The 19,547-nt window shown below is 46.4% G+C and overlaps 1 protein-coding gene across 3 annotated transcripts in view; it reads left to right on the forward strand.

Moving 5' to 3' along the window:
* IL16 (interleukin 16) overlaps positions 1 to 19,547 on the forward strand; it is a 126,497-nt gene that overhangs the window by 85,224 nt on the left and 21,726 nt on the right. For all 3 annotated transcript variants that reach the window (XM_069559005.1, XM_069559004.1, XM_069559003.1), the window contains 6 exons: positions 3,425 to 3,498; positions 4,558 to 4,774; positions 6,975 to 7,092; positions 9,531 to 9,663; positions 15,653 to 15,740; positions 17,948 to 18,426. In XM_069559005.1, the coding sequence (XP_069415106.1) occupies positions 3,425 to 3,498; positions 4,558 to 4,774; positions 6,975 to 7,092; positions 9,531 to 9,663; positions 15,653 to 15,740; positions 17,948 to 18,426 (1,109 nt within the window). The remainder of the gene's footprint in view (positions 1 to 3,424; positions 3,499 to 4,557; positions 4,775 to 6,974; positions 7,093 to 9,530; positions 9,664 to 15,652; positions 15,741 to 17,947; positions 18,427 to 19,547) is intronic.

Below are 19,547 nucleotides of genomic sequence, written 5' to 3' on the forward strand. Positions count from 1 at the left end.
AGGACATCTCCCTCAAGAAAACAAAGAGTCAGTCTGTGTCTGGATGAGTCTGCAGCTTTCCCATCAAAACCTGGATCTCAGGACTTCCACACCGCAGAGCTAATGTTACAACTAGTCCTAAACCAGCCCTGAGACCCCTAGGTGCCTACTGGAAAAAAAGGGAAAAAATAAAAGTTAGCAGTTTGAGGGCTATGGGAATTCCACTAGAAAAAAAGCTCCCCTTGAAAATGAGTTGGAAATAAAGACTATTACTTTTCAGCCATAAAAAGAATTAAATCCTGCCACTTAGGACAACATGGATGGACCTTGAAGACATTATGCTGTGTGAGGTAAGTCAGACAGAGAAAGACAGTACATGATCTTACTTACATGTGGACTAAAAACAAAACAAAAAAACCTGAACTCACAGATTCAGAGAATAAATGGGTGGTTGCTGGAGGTAGGCAAAATTGGTGAAGGTGATCAAAAGCCATAAACTTCCAGTTATAAAATGAATCAATCATGGTGACTTTAGTTAATAATATTATATTGTACATTTGAAAGTTGCTAATCACTGCAGATGGTGATTGCAGCCATGAAATTAAAAGACGCTTACTCCTTGGAAGGAAAGTTATGACCAACCTAGATAGCATATTCAAAAGCAGAGACATTACTTTGCCAACAAAGGTCCATCTAGTCAAGGCTATGGTTTTTCCTGTGGTCATGTATGGATGTGAGAGTTGGACTGTGAAGAAAGCTGAGCGCTGAAGAATTGATGCTTTTGAACTGTGGTGTTGGAGAGGACTCTTGAGAGTCCCTTGGACTGCAAGGAGATCCAACCAGTCCATTCTGAAGGAGATCAGCCCTGGGATTTCTTTGGGAGGAATGATGCTAAAGCTGAAACTCCTGTACTTTGGCTACCTCATGCGAAGAGTTGACTCATTGGAAAAGACTCTGAGTCTGGGAGGGATTGTGGGCAGGAGGAGAAGGGGACGACAGAGGATGAGATGGCTGGATGGCATCACTGACTCAACAGACATGATTTTGGGTGAACGCCGGGAGTTGGTGATGGACAGGGAGGCCTGGCGGGCTGCGATTCATGGGGTCGCAAAGAGTGGACACGACTGAGCAACTGAACTGAACTGAACTGAACTGAAGAGAGTAGAACTTTAAAAAAACTTTTATTGAAGCATAGATGATTTACAGCGTTGTGCTAATTTCTACTGTACAGCACAGGACTCAGTGAGACACATTTATCTTCTCTGTCATATTCTTCTCCATTACAGTTTATCACAGGATGTTGAGTATAGTTCCCTGTGCTGTGCAGTAGGATCTTCCTGTCTATCCATCCTGCATATACTAGTTTGCACCTGCCAATCCCAAACTCCCATTCCTTCCCTCTTCCAGCCCTCCACTGCTTTGACAACCACACCCCTCTTTAGATAGTAGATCTTGAAAGTTTTCTCATCAACAACAACAACAAAATCAACTTGTAACCAGGTGTGATGACTAATATTAACTAGATTATGAGTTTGAGAAAACTCCTGGAGGTGGTGAAGGACAGGAAAGCCTGGCATGCTGCAGTCCATTGAGTCAAAAGGAATCAGACATGACTTAGCGACTGAACAACAATATTGTGGTGATTATTTCTCAGTGTATAATATGCTGAAAAAAAATAAAAGAAGTGAAAAACAATAAGGAAAGAATAGAACACAATGAAAAGATAAATGTGAAAAAATAACAGAAATTTTAAAAAGTAAAGTCATTGAAATTTAAAAACAAACAAGCCTCAGTGGATGGGTTAGACAGCAGATAAATGCAACTGTCAGGTGAATATATGAGCTGGAAATTATCCAGGGAGGCCACACAGAGCAATGGAGCAAAAAAAAGATGAGCACTAGAGAAACATGGAGAATAGGTTGAGAAGGTCCAGAATATCTAATGAGAATTCTAGAAAGAAAGAGCATCATAAAAGCAGGGGAATTATAGGTAATGAGAGCATGGTTAAGAATATTCTAGAATTATTTCAAAGCCCAGAACTTCAATATGAGGAAGCACCCCAATACATCCTAGTTAAAATTCAGGCTATTGAAGACAAAAGAAAACGTATATTTAAAACAACCAGAGAGAAAAAAGATGGATTGTCTATAATGGAACCATTATTAAGTGACTGCAGATTCAGCAAGAGCAATCAGGCCAGAAAGTCATGTGAAAAATACAGAGGCAGAGGACTTTCCTGGTGGTCCAGGGGTTAGGACTGTGCTTCCACTGCAGAGGGCTCAGGTTCAATCCCTGGTTGGGGAACTAAAATCCCACATGCCTTGCAGTGTGGTCAAACAAAACAAAACAAAAAAACAGAGACAGTGCTCTCTGTTGGTGTATTGAATAGATTGAATGAATGGGAGAAAGTGGTTTCCTATGCACATAAAAATGGATTTCTGGATACAGAAGAAATTTTTCTCCTAGGTGTGTTAGTGTTGCAGAGACAGGACTTGGAGTGAAAGCCCCGAGTCGAGTCCTAATTCTTGTTACCATATGAACTTCAGACTTCCCTGAGCTCGCTTTCCTCTTCTGTACGACAGGATCTTCATGGCATGCTGGAAACATCACATCCAACCCACATTTACTGAATACTAGGGAGGCCTCACCCAGAACTGGCCCTGGCGGTACAGCATCTGCTGTTACAAAGCCCCATCTTCAGGGAGGGACTCTCTCGGGCTATCAGTGACCACCGGGGTGATGAGAGCTCTGAGAGTGGGAGGTGCCAGATGCCCCAAGAGCACAAAATCAGAAGAGATTGAGAGGTTAAGAGGCAGTAGCTGAGACTTCCCTGGTGGTCCAGTGGTTGAGAATCCACCTTCTAACGCAGGGGACACAGGCTCGATCCCTGATCGGGGACCTAAGATCCCACATGCCACAGGGCAGCTAAGCCCACCCATGGCAACTGAAGGAAGCTTGTGGACCACAACAAAGACCCAGTGCAAAAAAAATAAAGAGATGGTAGCTGGAAAAGGTAGGAGACACATGTTGTAGTTGAGAAGATCAATGGAAACAAGCACGGAGCTTCACAGATAACAGTGGAAAGGCTGGTGTATGATGTTTCAGCAAGTGGTCAGGGGAGAGGGTGGCATGGGGGGCTGAGGCGGGAGGGGAAGAGGTGAAGCCAGGAGGTGGACAGGGAGCCGACCAGGCCAGGCCTTGGCTAAGGGCCCTGGATCCCACCCTGGACCGTAAGAGGGGCCAGAGAAGGCCCAGCCCCGCTGCCCTGCCCGCCTCTCAGTGGGAGAGACCTGGGTGAGTAATGCTCTCTGTGTGGTTTGTGCATTACACAGAGAGCTGGACAGGGGGGTGGGGGAGCACACTAGAGTTTAAGGTGGGGGTAACGCCCCCTGTTGGGGCCACACTCTTCTCAGCTATGATTCCTCCCTCCTCCCTCTCCCAACAGGTGATGAAATTCTGGAACTCAATGGGGAGTCGATCGCTGGACTGACACATCAGGATGCTTTACAGAAGTTCAAGGTGACCGTTTGTTATCCCTCTACAGCCAAATGCTCAGGCCTCCAGACAAAGGAACCAAGCTCCCAACATCACCCTACTTCCTACAAACCTACACATTCTAACGGTGGGCTCCTTTGCATGGGGCACCCTGCTGACACCAATCTTGGCACAGTGCCCAAGGCCCCACTCAGGAAATCACAGTGTGGTCAGGACTGTTGTCAGAGGCCACGTCAACTATCTAAGGTTTATAGCACTGTTTCAAAACGTTCTGCGTGTTTCTGTTACAATCTGCTTTAAGTTCGGAAGACAGTCACTGAAAGATATTTTTTGAGTCTCCGACTAGTTAGTTCAAGACTGTCTTTTTGGCATATATATGTATATATGATGGAGAGGGAGGCCTGACATGCTGCGATTCATGGGGTCGCAAAGAGTCGGACACGACTCAGCAACTGAACTGAACTGAACTGATGTGGTATGTGCTCACACACGTGTTCAGTTGTGTCCAGCTCTTTGCGACCCCATGGACTGCAGCCTGTCAGGCTCCTCTGTCCATGGCATTTCCCAGGCAAGAATATTGGAGTAGGTCGCCAATTCCTTCTCCAGGGGATTGTCCCGACCCAGGGATTGAACCCATGTCTCTTGCATCTTCTGCGTTGGTAGGAGGATTCTTTACTACTGAGCCACTTGGGAATGGGCTTCCATATAGCTCATCTGGTAAAGAATCTACCTGCAATGCAGGAGACCCCAGTTTGATTCCTGGGTCAGGAAGAGCCACTGGAGAAGGGAACAGCCACCCACTCCAGTATTCCGGCCTGAAGAATTCCATGGCCTGTATAGTCCATGGGGTCCCAGAGAGTCAGACGTGACTGAACAACAGGAGTCAGATGTGTCTGAACAACTAATCAATAGCATATGTATATATAGGTTTCCATATCACACACACACACACACACACTCTGCCACCTGTTCTTCAAAAACATGTTCTTCCACTCCTGTTATTCACAAAAACATAATAATAATAAATAAAAGGTCAGCCTTGCTCTGAGCTGCTGCTGGAAGCTGTGACCCTCTCTGTTTCAGCAAGCCAAAAAGGGGCTGCTCACCCTCACGGTCAGGACCCGCCTGACGGCCCCCCACTCCCTGGGCAGCCACCTATCCCCCCCACTGTGCCGTTCCCTGAGCTCTAGCACCTGCGTCACCAAGGACTGCAGCTCCTTCATCCTGGACAGCCCCGAGGCGCCCACCAGCAGCACCAAGCCCAACGACAGGATCCTGGTGGAGGTGTCCCTGAAGAAAGGTAGGCAGGCATTGCCTCCCAGGGGCCTCACTGTTCTCCTCCACCCTCTGACTGGACCCCCACTTCTGAGCTGTCTCCCTGACTTTCCTAGGGGGAATCAGGCCAGGCTGTTGTCCTTAAGCAGATTTTTGTTGTTGGAGTATAGTTGCCTTATGGCTTCCCAAGTGGTTCAGATGGTAAAGAATCCACTTGCCAATGTAGTAGACGTGAGTTTGGTCCCTGGGTCAGGAAGATCCCCTGGAAAAGGCAATATCAACCCACTTGAGTATTCTTGCCTGGGAAATCCCATCTACAGTCCACGGGGTTGCAGAGTCAGACACGACCAAGGACCGAGCACACAGATGGTTGCTTTACAATACTGGGTTAGTTTCTGCTGCACAGGAAAGCGAATCAGCTATAGTGAAGTGAAGTCGCTCAGTGTCCGACACTGAAGTGTCAGACTCTTTGCGATCCCATGGACTGTAGCTTACCAGGGTTCTCTGTCCATGGGATTTTCCAGGCAAGAGTACTGGAGTGGGTTGCCATTTCCTTCTCCAGGGTATCTTCCTGACCCAGGGATCAAACCCAGGTCTCCCGCATTGCAGGCAGACGGTTTAAGGGAGCCACAAGGGAAGCTATACATATACATATATCCCCTCTTTTTTGGATTTCCTTCCCATTTAAATCACCAGAGAACAATGAGTAGAGTTTCTGTGCTGTACAGTAGGTTCTCATTAGTTAGCTATTTTATACATAGTCATGTATATATGTCAATCCCAGTCTCCCAGTTCATGCCACCTCCCTTTCCCCCTTGGTACCCATATGATTGTTCTCTATGTCCGTGTCTTTGTTTATGATTTTCCAATGTTTTATGATTATTGTTTAGCCCCAGGGTCTAGGGCTCTATTTGTTAACAGAAACCCAGGACACAAGATCCAAATTCAGTCAATTCAGTCAGTGTGTTCTGGTACAGTGGTTCAAATAAAACAGAATGAAGCAAACATATGTCTCTCTCTCATGCATACACACACACACACACAAACACACACACACACACACTCACACACACACACCCACCACACACACACTCATGACCAGGAGTTACAGCTCCACGGTGAATCTGCTGGGAGCTTGGATAGGTCGCTTGCCCTCTCTGGGATCTTTTTCTTACTTGGGGCAGAAAATTGAGATGCTCTCACACTCAGACATTTGAAGATCAACATCCAGTCCCTTCACCAGTCGGGGTGGATGCTGACAGTGATGGGCTCATCAGGCCCTCCCCGCCAGAGTGCAACCAGGCTGAGACCTGGAGGGTGAAGAGGAGGCAGCCAGCCCAGATTGTTGGGAGAGAGGGAAGGCCAGTGTTGCTGCAGCAAGGTGGGCAGGGTGAGAAGTGGTTTTGGAGCACTTCGTGGGGACAGAGAGAAAGAACCTGTAGGCCTTTGTAGTTTTCTTGTTGTTGTTCAGTTGCTCAGTCATGTCTGACTCTTTGTGACCCCATGAACTGCAGCACACCAGGTTTTCCTGTCCTTCACTATCTCCCGGAGTTTGCTCAAATTCATGTCCATTGAGTCACTGATGCCATCCAACCATCTCATCCTCTGTCACTCTCTTCTCTTCCTGACCTCATCAGAGGTTTCCCAACATCAGAGTCTTTTCCAGTGAGTTGGCTCTTCGCATCAGGTGGCCAAAGTATTTGGAGCTTCAGCTTCAGCATCAGTCCTTCAGTGAATATTCAGGATTGATTTCCTTAGAATTGACTGGTTTGATCTCTTTGATTGATGCTCTGCTAATTGCAGTTGGAAATCCTTCAGGGACTTCTGAGCACTCTCTCCATGACAAGCTATGTTCCAGCCATACTGGCTGGCCTCCTTGTTGGCTCTCCTTCCTTCTTCCCTCCCTCCCATCTTCCCTCCTTCTTCCCTCCTTCCCTCCCTCCTTCCGTCCCTTTCTCCTTTCCTTTTCCCTTTTTCTTTCTCCCTCCCTGTCTTCCTGCTTTCTCGTTCCCTACTTGATCTCAGCATCTTCATCTGCCTTGGCCACTAGTTCTGACCCTCGAGCAGCCTGTTCACAGCGATGCTCTGCGACTATGCATGGAGTGACTGCATTGATCAATAGGAGACATCAGCTAACCCAGCACAAGTCTGGGCCCCTGACAGACCAGGCACACCTGGTCTAGTGCAGTCACAAGCCCCTGCCTCCGCCCTGTTCTGCCTTCCAGAGGCTGGCGTCGGGCTGGGCATTGGACTGTGCAGCGTCCCCTATTTCCAGTGCATTTCCGGCATCTTCGTTCACACACTGTCTCCAGGATCCGTGGCACATCTGGATGGTCGACTGCGGTATGTCCCGATTATGTTTTGGAAAAGATCTTAGGAAAGGAATTCCTTAGTGTGTCAGGAGATTGATCAGAAGATGAGATCTTTAGAATTGCTCCTCAAAGTGTGGTTCCTGGACATTGACATCCAGGTGTAGTTCCAGCGGCATTGACATCCCTTGGGATTCCCTTGGACATGCAGAATTCCACAGCCCTCCCCGACTCACTGAATCGGAACCAGCATTTTAAGGAGATCCCAGGGAATTTGTATACATGTCATCATGTAAGAGATATTGTCTCGGAGAATGATGGCCAGAAACAGAAAACATAAAGTGAGCATACTTTAATTCAGATGTAACTGATGTTAATTGTATAGTGACATAAACAGGAGGTTCAAGGAGGTTTGCCTATGTAGTCTATATGGAAAAAAAAAAGCTTACTAAGCAAATCAGTAGTATTAACTCCGTTTCTTGGTAGTACAAACAAAAGATTTTTCAGCATTTCATGTATGTCTTTTTACAGATAACTTCTAAGAGAAGTAAAAATCTAAATTTTATTTTCAACAAGTTATCTGAGTCTAATAATAATATTTTATTCCAGTTTAACTTGTTAGAATACTGAGTTCCACATTCATATATGGTTTATCTTCTCTCATCGAGCATATGATATATGCTGGTAGCTCAACAGTAAAGAATCTGCCTGCCAAGCAGGAGGTTTCTGGGTCAAGTTCAGTTCCTGGGTCAGGAAGATCCTCTAGGGAAGGAAATGGCAATCCACTCCAGTATTCTTACCTGGGGAATCCCATGGACAGAGGAGCCTGGTGAGCTACAGTCCATGGGGTCGCAAAGAGTCGGACATGACTTAGCTACTGTTTACATCAACTTATGCTATATATTTAAATGTATCCCAGATAATATATCTTCAGGTATACCTTCTCTACTGAGTTTGGGTTTTGCTAAATCAGCAGGGTTTGGCCATATTTTAACGGTTTTCCTATCACTATAGTATGTACAAGCTTGAATTAGTGATGGGTTTGCTGCTACCCTAGGCAGGAGGGTGACAGCTGATTGGCTGAGCTGCTGTGCTGTCACCCAGGACAGAGTGGCTCAGTCAGAGTGATGGCTTTAGTCCAAATCTCTTGAGATACTCTTCCCTCTTAGGCTTCAGCTGAGTAGGGATTGTTTTGGAAACTTTCACTTTCCTTGGCATGAGGTGCTGTCTGGTGATGGCTTTCTTTTACAGCAATGAAAATGTGTGCTTTCTTAGCAAGGAGAAGGAGAAAAGGGAACCAACCAACTCTGCAATAGCAATGTAGAAGAAAGAAGCAGCCGACCACAGCAGCAGGAACCATGAAATCAGTGTCAGGAGACCTAAATTTCAGTCCCAGCTCTGCTGATAACCAGCTAGGGCAGAGGATGGCAAATGAGGGCCCACCATCCTTTTTTTTTTTTTTCAATAACATTTTATTGGAACAAAGCCATACTCATTCATTTACATATTCTCTAAGGCTGTTATTTTTATGCTATGACATTAGAGTTGCAGAGTTGCCATAAAGATTGTATGGTCTGCAAAGCCTAAAATATTTACTGCTGCTACTGCTAAGTCGCTCCAGTAATGTCTGACTCTGTGCGACCCCATGGACTGCAGCCTACCAGGCTCCTCCGTCCATGGGATTTTCCAGGCAAGAGTACTGGAGTGGGTTGCCATTTACTTCTCCAATGCAGGAAATTGAAAAGTGAAAGTGAAGTCACTCAGTCGTGTCCGACCCTTAGCGACCCCATGGACTGCAGCCTACCAGGCTCCTCCGTCCATGGGATTTTCCAGGCAAGAGTACTGGAGTAGGGTAAATATTTACTATGTGGCAATTAACAGAAAAAGTTTTTAGTCCTTAAGTGAGGTCTTATTGAGATAATTTCACTCTCTCTGTCTCATTTTCCCCATGTGTGAAGCAAGGGAATTGGCTTGTACAAATCCCTTGTTTATCGAAGCAGCCTTATTTTTTCTACCTCGTCTCCCTCCCATTTCCTGCCTGATAAGAATGAACTCCATGCAGAAACCTCAACCAGTGATTTCTTCTCTATCTTTTAGCACATCCCATTTGTTCATTCCCTTAAACATTCTGCGTATGAGAACACAGAAGGCCCAAGAGAGGACATGATCAGTTTACCTGTGGTTAATTGGATCCATTACACTGGTTAAACTACACCCTCCATCTCATTCGAGCTTAAGTTAGATAGAGAAGGGCAGAAAAAGGTTACAAACTGTGGTGAATGTTGCCCCATTCTGGGATGCACTGTCTCCCATTTTGTGGTCGTGCATGAAGGGGGTGTGTGATGAGCTGCTTTGGTCAGCAAGGTGAAGTTGGGGTCTCATCATGCACCCTAGGCAGAAGTGGGACCTTGGGGACTTGCACACGCCCTGTGAATGAGCTGCCTGACAGCTCCCTGTTGCTGCCTCTTACAGATGCGGCGACGAGCTGGTGGAGATCAACGACTCTCCCGTTCACTGCATGACGCTCAATGAAGTCTACGGCATCCTGAGTCACTGTAACCCGGGCCCCATCCCCATCATGGTTAGCCGCCATCCAGACCCACAGGTGATTCCCCCTGGGCCTCCTCTCCCTCCCAGGCCCACTCTCGCAGGACTCCCATGGGAACAAGAAGTGTTGAACATGCAGACGTTAACTGAGTTTGAACCAAGCGTCTATAGTAACAAGTTTCTGCAGCAGAAGTCCTATGACAAACTCCTAGACACTGAGGCACTTGGCATTAGCTCAGGAGGTCCTCATGGCTGTTACAGGCCTTAGGGCAGGAAGACATAGACCCAGAGTTTCTGTTAACAGATAGAAGAGATTCACTCATCCATGCATCCAGCGGGTCCCACTATGTGACTCTCTGGAGCTGGGCACTGGGCACACAGGGAGAAGTCAGCGAGCTTATAGCACGCAGTCCTGCCTTCCAGATCCTTACAGTCCCACAAGACTGGCAGAGAAATCATTGCAATACAGCGTGGTCAGTACTGTGAGAACACAGGCACACAGAAGGGAAAGTTAGATAAAAGCAAAATGTACCAGAAGTTAGTTTTCTCCAGGCAAAGACTTTGTGGAAGGTCATTCCAGGCAGCAGGGACACAGAGTTAAGTTGCGGAGTCATGAAGGCACCTGCCATGGAAGGAGGGAGGGGTAGGTTCTTGGGACTGGGGGGCAGAGATGGGAGCAGAGGGTTGAGAATGCAGTTTGGTGAGGCATTGGGGTCACATGCCAAGGGCTTTCCACAGGACGCTAAGTGTTTGCATTCTGTGGGTGGTGACGAGCTAGGGGAGTCTGAAGCTCTAGCTGTAACATGGTCAGAATTTTCTTTTTACCCTTTGATTGCTCTGCAGAGGACAGGATGGAGTAGGTGGAGTTGGAGTTTTTAGTAGGAAGGAAACAGATGATGAGGCCTGAATTAAACAGCAGATGTGGGAGGAGAATAGAGCAGAAGGGGCAGCAGGAGGCAACTTGGGAAGAATCAACAAAATCTGTTGGTTGGGGACTTCCCTGGCAGTCCAGTGGTTAAGACTCCACACTTTCAATGCAGGGGGTGCAGTTTCAATCCCTGGTCGAGGAACTAAGATCCCACATGCCTTATGGTATGGCCAAAAATAAACAAATAAATAAATGAAATAGACTAGCAACAAGGATTTAAGAAATCATCTTCAATTCTAAGATGTTAGAGAAAAAAAGAGAGAGAGATGTATTGGCTGATTAGGTTTGGGAAAAGAGAGAGGAAAGCCTAGAAGGACGGGAGTATTTTTAGATTGGAAGATGGAGCAAAGGCAATACCACAGCCAGAACAGAGAACTGGAGAAGGGAGTGGACTTGGGAGGAAGGAGAATCGTTGAGACAGTCCAAGCTCAGAGTTGGAAAAGAATTTTCAGACACAGAGCATTTCAGAAGGGAGTGAGTTTATTAAGAACAAAGAGCAGAGGTAATGTGGGCAATTAGAGCACAGCAGGCCAACCTCCAGGCAGACATGGCAGACCACAGAGAGCCTACAGTTTCCGTGAGTTAATAGCCAATTTTTATAGCCTCGAGACAAAGAAAATTCCTGTTGGATGGTTGGTGTTAGGTGATTGGTTGGGGTGCTATTGGGTGTTTACTGGAGTTGGCATCTTTGCCTAATTGGGAGTCAGGAAGCTTGTTAGTGATGATCAGGAGGCTTTTTGCAAAGCCAAAAGGACTCAGTCAGCTTCAGAGGTGACCTTGGTTCTGGGCTCCACTTCTGAGGAGGCCTAACACCTGTGACCTTAGGGCAGAACTCAACAAGAATGATCTCAGCTGGGGACTGGTGAGATGGAGGCACTGTGGGATGTTTAGTGAGACAGGCCAGCAGGCAGTTACCTTTAAGGCTGATAATGGCTGGCTTTAGAAAAGGCAGAGGAACCAGAGATCAAATTGCCAACATCCACTGGATCATCGAAAAAGCTAGATAATTCCAGAAAAACATCTACTTCTGCTTTATTGACTATGACAAAGTCTGTAACTGTGTGGATAACAACACACTGTGGAAAATCCTTAAAGAGGTGGGAATACCAGACCATCCTACCTGCCTCCTGAGAAATGTGTATGCAGGTCAAGAAGCAACAGTTAGAACTAGATATGGAGCAATGGACTGGTTCCAAATTGGGAAAGGAGTACGTCAAGCACTATTGTCACCCTGCTTACTTAACTTCTATGCAGAGGACATCATTCGAAATGCCAGGCTGGATGAAGCACAAGCTAGAATCAAGATTGCTGGAAGAAATATCAATAACCTCAGATATGCAGATCACTCCACCCTTATGGCAGAAAGCGAAGAGGAGGAAAGTGAAAGAGGAGAGTGAAAAAGTTGGCTTAAAACTTAACATTCAAAAAACGAAGATCATGGCATCCAGTCTCATCAGTTCATGGCAAATAAAGAAGAAACAATGGAAACAGTGAGAAACTTTATTTTCTTGGGCTCCAAAATCACTGCAGATGGTGACTGCAGCCATGAAATTAAAAGATGCTTGCTCCTTGGAAGAAAAGCTATGACCAACCTAGATAGCATGTTAAAAAGCAGAGACATTACTTTGCCGACAAAGGTCCATCTAGTCAAAGCTATGGTTTTTCCAGTAGCCGTGTATGGATGTGAGAGTTGGACTATAAAGAAAACTGAGTGCTGAAGAATTCATGCTTTTGAACTGTGGTACTGAGGAAGACTCTTGAGACTCTCTTGGACTGCAAAGAGATAAAACCAGTCAATCCTAAAGGAAATCAGTCCTGAATATTCATTAGAAAGACTGATGTTGAAGCTGAAGCTCCAATACTTTGTCCATCTGATGGGAAGAACTGACTCACTGGAAAAGATCCCTATGCTGGAAACGATTGAAGGCAGGAGAAGGGGATGACAGAGGATGAGATGGTTGGATGACATGACCGACTCCCAGAAGAAACAGGAGAGAGAAGGGGATGGTGGGTAAGATCTACACAGGCCCGTGTGGCAGGGTTCAAACACAGCTCTGCTTAGTTAGTGAGCACTGACAGTACATATGCTGGAGGAAATATTTATGTATTATTTGGCTGCTGCTGCTGCTAAGTCGCTTCAGTCGTGTCCGACTCTGTGCAACCCCATAGATGGTAGCCCACCAGGCTCCCCCTGGGATTCTCCAGGCAAGAATACTGGAGTGGGTTGCCAGTTCCTTCTCCAATGCATGAAAGTGAAAAGTGAAAGTGAAGTCGCTCAGTCGTGTCCAACCCTTAGCGACCCCATGACTGCACTGGGTCTTAATTGCTGCATGCAGGATCTTCTGTCTTTGTTTCGGCAGGCAGACTCTTAGTTGTGAGTGAAATCTAGTTCCCCAGTGAGGGATGGAACCTCGCAGTGGGAACACAGAGTCTTAGCCCCTGGGCCACCAGGAAGTCCCCAGTCTTGGCCATTTGGAAGCATGGAGTTCAGTGGCGTGATGGACATTTACATTGTTTTGCAGCCATGACCATCAGCCATTCCCAGGACTCTTCATCTTGCCAAAGGGACACTCTCTGCCCCTTAAACAGCCCTCCTTCTCCCCTCCGGAGAAGACTCTTCTCACTTTCTGTCTCCCACTGCGTCCCAGACTTCCCTCTGTTTGCTCTCTGATTTTGACAACTCTGCATACCTCGTCTAAGTGGTGTCGCATGTGACTGGGCGCTTTCACGCAGCATGGTGTCCATCAGGCTCGCCTGTGCTATGGACTATGTCAGCATTTCCTTCCTTTTGAAGGCTGAATAAGACTCCATTGTATATCTAGAGGCCATATTTTGCACGTCCCTTCATTTGTTGATGGACACTTGAGTGGCTCCCATCTTTTGGCTGTTGTGAATCCTGTCGCTATGAACCTGGGTGTGCAAATATCTGTTCGAGTCCCTGCTTTCCATTCCATGTGGGTAATATACAGGAGTAGAATTGCTGGCTCACATGGTAATTCTATTTTTAATTTTTTGAGGAACCGCCATACTGTTTTCCATCTTGGCTCTCTCATTTTACATTCACACCAGCAATGCACCAGTGTTTCAATTTCTCCATATCCTTACCAACGCTTGTCACTTTTCTGTCTATTTATTTTAATGACTTAATTTTTAGTTTTGGCTGCACTGGGCCTTTGTTGCTGTTCAAGGGCTACTCTCTAGTTGTAGTGCACAGGCTTCTCTTATTGCAGAGGATGGGCTCTAAGGTGTGCGGGCTTCAGCAGTTGTGGCCCATGGGCTTAGTTGCCCTGAGGCAGCTGGGACCATCCCAGACCAGGGAGTGAACCTGTGTCCCCTGAATTCGCAGGCTGATTCCTAACCACTGGACCACCTAGCCATCCTCATGGGTGTGAAGTGATAGCTCATCGTGTTTTGTTTTTTTTTTTTTAAGATTTTTTTGATATGGGCCATTTTTAAAATCTTTATTGAATTTGTTACAATACTGCTTTCATTTTTTGTTTTGGTTTTTGGCCTCGAGGCATGTGGGATCTTAGCTCCCGTACCAGGGATAGCACCTCTACCCTCTGCTTTAGAAGGGGAAGTCCTAACCACTGAACCACCAGAGAAGTTCTCTCTTGGTTTTGACCTGCATTTCCTTAATGATTACTAATGTTGAACATCCTTTCACAGGCTTGTTGGCCATTTGTCTGTCTTCTTCGGAAAATATCTATTCAAATCCTATGCCCATTTTTACTTGGATGGTTTGATTGTTCTTGCTGTTGAGTTGTAGGAATCTGATTTGCCTAAGTCTTCTCCCATTCTGTGAGTCCCATTTCACTCTACTGATTTTGCCCTTTGTTGATTGATACATGGAATATTTTCTTTTTTTTTTTTTTGCTTAAATATAGCTACATCTTTATTATTTTAAGGGGATGAGTAATACTTAGGGAAAAAATCAAAGAAGAAAGAAAGCCTTAGTATGATTATGTGAAACAAGTAGAATTAGTCTTAAAGGTTAACTTACTGGTGATTTGATAATTCTTAAAGTAATGATGGACTTTTGGACTCAGAGGGAGAGGGAGAGGGTGGGATGATTTGGGAGAATGGCATTGTAACATGTATACTATCATGTAAGAATCGAATTGCCAGTCTATGTCCGACGCAGGATACAGCATGCTTGGGGCTGGTGCACGGTGATGACCCAGAGAGATGTTATGGGGAGGGAGGTGGGAGGGGGGGTTCATGTTTGGGAATGCATGTACACCTGTGGTGGATCATGTCAATGTGTGGCAAAACCAATATAAATTTTTTTAAAAAAGGAAAAAAAAAGATATCGGAATATTTTCATTTTGATGTTATCCGATTTGTCTCTTTTTCTTTCTTTTTATCTTTTTCTTTTTTGTCATCCAATTGTATCTATATTTTCTGTCCCATTTATCTCATAGTTCTTTGTTATGCAGAATATTTTCATTTTGAGATTGTCCAATTTATCTGTGTTTTTTTTTTCCTTTTGTTGCTTGTGCTTTTGGTGTCCAAAAAGTTCTTTTTAAAAACCCTCTGATTTTACTGTGAAGTAGGTTCTATTGTTGTCACTGTTTTGCAGGAAAAAAATTGAGGGTTAGAAGCTTAAGTTCCTTGTGTGAGTGTGTGGTTAGAAAATGAGGGCACTGGGACTTGCACATGAGTCTGTTTGCTCCAGAACTCATACTTTTAACTATTACTCAAAGATGATTAATTGCCTGTGGCGATAAGATGGCTAGGGTTACAGTTATGACATCGTTGTTGTTGGTAATAAAGGTGATGATGATGTCACAGCAGCGTTAAGTGTGGAAGAACTCCCCAGAGGTAAACTCTAAAATGGTAACTCTGCCCGGTTTGGCAGCAAGTAGTGGAGAAAAGGTTAGGGAGTTCAGAGAGGCCACCTTGAGAATCCCGTTATTGACACAGTTTGGACTTTGTCCATAAGATACTAGGGAACCACTGATGCCCAGGGTGTTTCTGGGAATGTCAGCTCTTTGTAGAGTGGGTGTGAATGAAAGACAGCAAAATCCAGGGGCCCAGCTAGGGAACTGGTACAGGACTCAGAACCTGATGCAGACCTTCCCACTATTTGCTTGAGGAGGTGATGTATATTTTCCAGGTCTCTGAACAGCAGCTCAAAGAAGCTGTGGCCCAGGCTGTGGAGAACGTCAAGTTTGGAAAGGAGCGGCACCAGTGGAGTCTAGAAGGTAAGGAGACGGTGAACTTGCATTTGCAGCATCTTTGTCTTCTTAGAAAGCTTTGAGTCTAGCCACCAACTCACTCTCTACCTCAGGAACATAGTAGTCATCACAGATGAGCCTGGTTCATAGACAAGGATTGAAAGCTAACAGTCCACCAGCTAAACTGGGGTCCCATTATGCTTTGTTTCGGAGGCATGAGAGTTTAAAATCGTCTGAATTTGAATAGTTTTAAATCCGCCAACTTTCTCTAGTTCTTTACAGTCCTCACCATTCCCTGTTACCTTATTTTACCAGGTTGCCTGTCTCACCTCTCTCCCTATAGGCATTTGAGATTTCAACCACTAGCCCATGCTAATAGGTACCTTAGAAAGAATAATATCTATTAATAAAGTTTCTGACATGTATTGGGTTCTAGTCTTGTTAGGCATGCTATTTAATACACTATTTCCCTGAATCTTCCCATATAATTTTTATGCATATTTTTGGGAAAATGTGGGGTCCTGAGAGGCTCCCTTATCCCAGATCAGCCACTGAGAGGCTCCCTTACCCCAGATCAGCCACAGAGTACACAGATAATCTGGGGTGGGAACCAGGCCGACCAACTCCAATGTACAGCTGGTGGGCATTGGCCAAGTTTTGTGGAATGTCCATATTATAGACTAATGTGCAGGCTTTAGCACTGATATTCACAAGGGTGTTACACAGTCTGGAAAGTGTCCAGATAAAAGGACAGGATCCAGAATTTTATTTCAGTGGTGTTCTTCCATTTCCACCCACTCGACATGCATCTATGCTCAAGGGAGGAGGACAGAGAAAAAAAGTTTGACAGCGGTTATCTCTGATAGGCTGAGGGTGAATTTTTGCTTTCATTTCTTCCTTTTTGCAGCTGACTTTAAACAAAGATACATTTTTATTTTATGATCAGGAAAAAGCAAAAGAAAAGCTTTTTATCTAAAGACAATTTGAATTATGAGCTTGATCGGCTTTGGCTCTGTACTGAGGTCTGAGATGCTCGCCTGTGGGGCTCCCCTGTTGCTCCTGGACTTGCAGAATGGCTGACATTTGAGCGAGAGCCTGGGCCTCGGTCTGCTCCCACTCTTCTGATCTGTGGTGCTAGGGAAGGGGCATCTTCTACTACTAGAGACAAAGAAGGGTCAGTGGAGGGTGTGTGGTTGGCCCTAGTGCTCAGAATATGACAGGGTTTCAGAAGGGGGCTCAGAACCAGGAGGAAGGGCTGCATAGGAAGAGAAAAGGAAGAGGGGAGTCTGGCTAAGGCACAGTGGTTTTCTGGCCCTGTTTCATCCTCATTTTTGGAAAGAAAGGTAACCTCTTGGTTATTGTTGTTCAATCACTAAGTCATGTCCAACTCTTTGAGACCCCAAGGACTATAGCCCACAAAGCTCCTCTGCCCATGGGATTTCCCAGGTGGGAATAGTGGAGTGTATGCCATTTCCTCCTCCAGGGGGATCTTCCCAAACCAGGGGTTGAACCTGAGCTTTCTGCATTGGCAGGCAGGCTTTTTACCACTGAGCCACCATGAAAGCCCGGACCTCTTGGTACAATACTCAAAGCACCTTCACAGACATTTTCTCTCTTTGATTTTGAACCCCAAAATGTCCAGTGCCCCTGAAATGAGTATCTCCATTTTACAGATAGGAAATGGAGGGTGGAAGTTTGGGTTCCCCCAAAGGCCAGCAGGCTTTGAAATGGGCCATGGTCAGAATGTTGATTCAGAAGTATCTGGAGGCTCCACACCTATGGGAGCGAGGGATGTCTCAGGGCTGAGCAGAGGGGCCAGTTGAGCAGAGATGATACCAGACTACTTCCACCCAGCCATGGAGCTCACATGGCCCACTGGAGGTGTCCTGTGTGCAGAATTGGCTGGGTCTTTCTAGCCTCGTCTCCATCAGGCATTGGAGGTGGGCTGCCTTTTGGGCAAGGTGGTCCCTGAAGGGGCTAACAGCCAGGACATCAAGCCCTTCCTTGAAGGGCAACCTTGGGGATGCATCTCCGTCTCTATGCCTGGAGACTCAGAAAGTTTGAATGATTTTCCCAGCCTGATGTCACTGGTGCTGGACACCAGACCCAAGACTTCTGAGCTTCATTCCAAAGTGACCTCCGGGGAGAAGCAGACAGCCTGGGCAAGCAGTGTACCCCTGGCAGGAGTCCTGAGACAGACTAGGGATGGAGTTTCATTTGTGCTTCCAATGCAGGTGTCAAAAGGCTGGAGAGCAGCTGGCATGGGCGGCCCACCTTGGAAAAGGAGCGGGACAAGAACTCTGCACCCCCTCATCGACGGGCGCAGAAGGTCATGATCCGTTCCAGCAGCGACAGCAGTTACATGTCAGGATCTCCCGGGGGCAGTCCCAGCAGCAGTGGAGAGCAGCCACCCTCTGACCTGGAAGTCAGTGTGCACAGCCCCAGCCTGCCCCTGGGGTGGGAACCAGGGGTGCCTCCTGGGGCCTCATCCAGGCACCCCCAGGAGAGCCTGCCCCTCCCTGCAAGCCAGGGCAGCCACCCGCCACTGAAACTCAAGAAATCCTTTGAGATTTTGGTGAGAAAGCCTACATCCTCCAAGCCCAAGCCCCCACCCAGAAAATACTTTAAAAGTGACAGTGACCCTCAGAAGAGTCTGGAAGAGAAAAAGGACTCCCTGTGCCCTTCCGGACACACCTTGCCCACCTGCGGCCAGGTAAGAGAGGGTTGAGCATTCTCTTGCGCCAAGCAGGGTTGAACCGGGTTGTTAGTAGAGTGTTAGCCGAGGGCAAGGAAGGGGTTTCTCCTCCATCAGAGAGAAGGGGCTGGGCTCAAGCTTAAGGCTGACTTCAGAGAGAGAGCTTTGCAGCTTGTCAGACTTCAGTTGAAGCCCCAGTCTTGCTGAATGACTTCTGCGTTGCCATCCATGACAAGGCTGCTCTCACAGGTCTCTAAGCCTCAGTTTCCTTATCTGTTAATTAGGTCTAAGTTTATTTTAAGTTTTATTTTATTTTATCTTTACAAACATTAGGGGTTTTAAAAGCTATTTATTTATTTATTTTTGGTAGCACTAGGTCTTCATTGCTGCACAGGGTTTTTTCTAGTTGCGAATGAGCAGGGGCTACTCTCCAGTTGTGGTACGTGAGCTTCTCATTGCAATAGCAGCATGGGCTCTAGGGCATGTGGGCTCAGTAGTTGAGCCTCCTGGGCTCTAGAGCACAGGGTCAGGAGTTGTGGTGTGTGGGCTTAGTTGCTCTGCAGCATGTGAAATCTTCCCGGATCGAGGATTGAACCCAAATCTCCTGCATTAGCAGGTGGATTCTTTACCACTGAGCCACCAGGGAAACCCCAGGATTATTTTTCTATGTGGACCATTTAAAAAGTCTGTATTGAATTTGTTACAATATTGCCTTTTTTGGCCATAAGGCATGTGGGATCTTAGCCCCCTGACCAGGAATCGAACCCATACCTCCTGCATTGGAAGGAAAAGCCCTAACCATTACACTGCCAGGGAAGCCCCTGGGGCTGAATCTAGAGGCTCCCTCCACGGGCTAAGGTGAGGATTCAAAGGAACCAACCGAGCGGATGCCTAACAGGCTCGCAGGCATATTGGTGTTCGTTGCTATGACCGTTTGTCCCTCACACCCCTGCAGACCTCCGCTTCCTTTCTCTGCAGCTCCATCCCTCTCCCTCACAGGAGGGCAGGCTCATGGCCAGGCAGTTGCTGTATCTTGAGCCTTTTTTTTAGGCCCAGGTGCTATGCTCTGTCTTAGTTAAGCCTGACAACTATCTGGGGATAAGAGTCCCTTTCATGCAGAGAGAAAGCCGAGGGACTCG

This window comes from Ovis canadensis, chromosome 18, assembly GCF_042477335.2.
Source record: "Ovis canadensis isolate MfBH-ARS-UI-01 breed Bighorn chromosome 18, ARS-UI_OviCan_v2, whole genome shotgun sequence".
Taxonomy (NCBI): domain Eukaryota; kingdom Metazoa; phylum Chordata; class Mammalia; order Artiodactyla; family Bovidae; genus Ovis; species Ovis canadensis.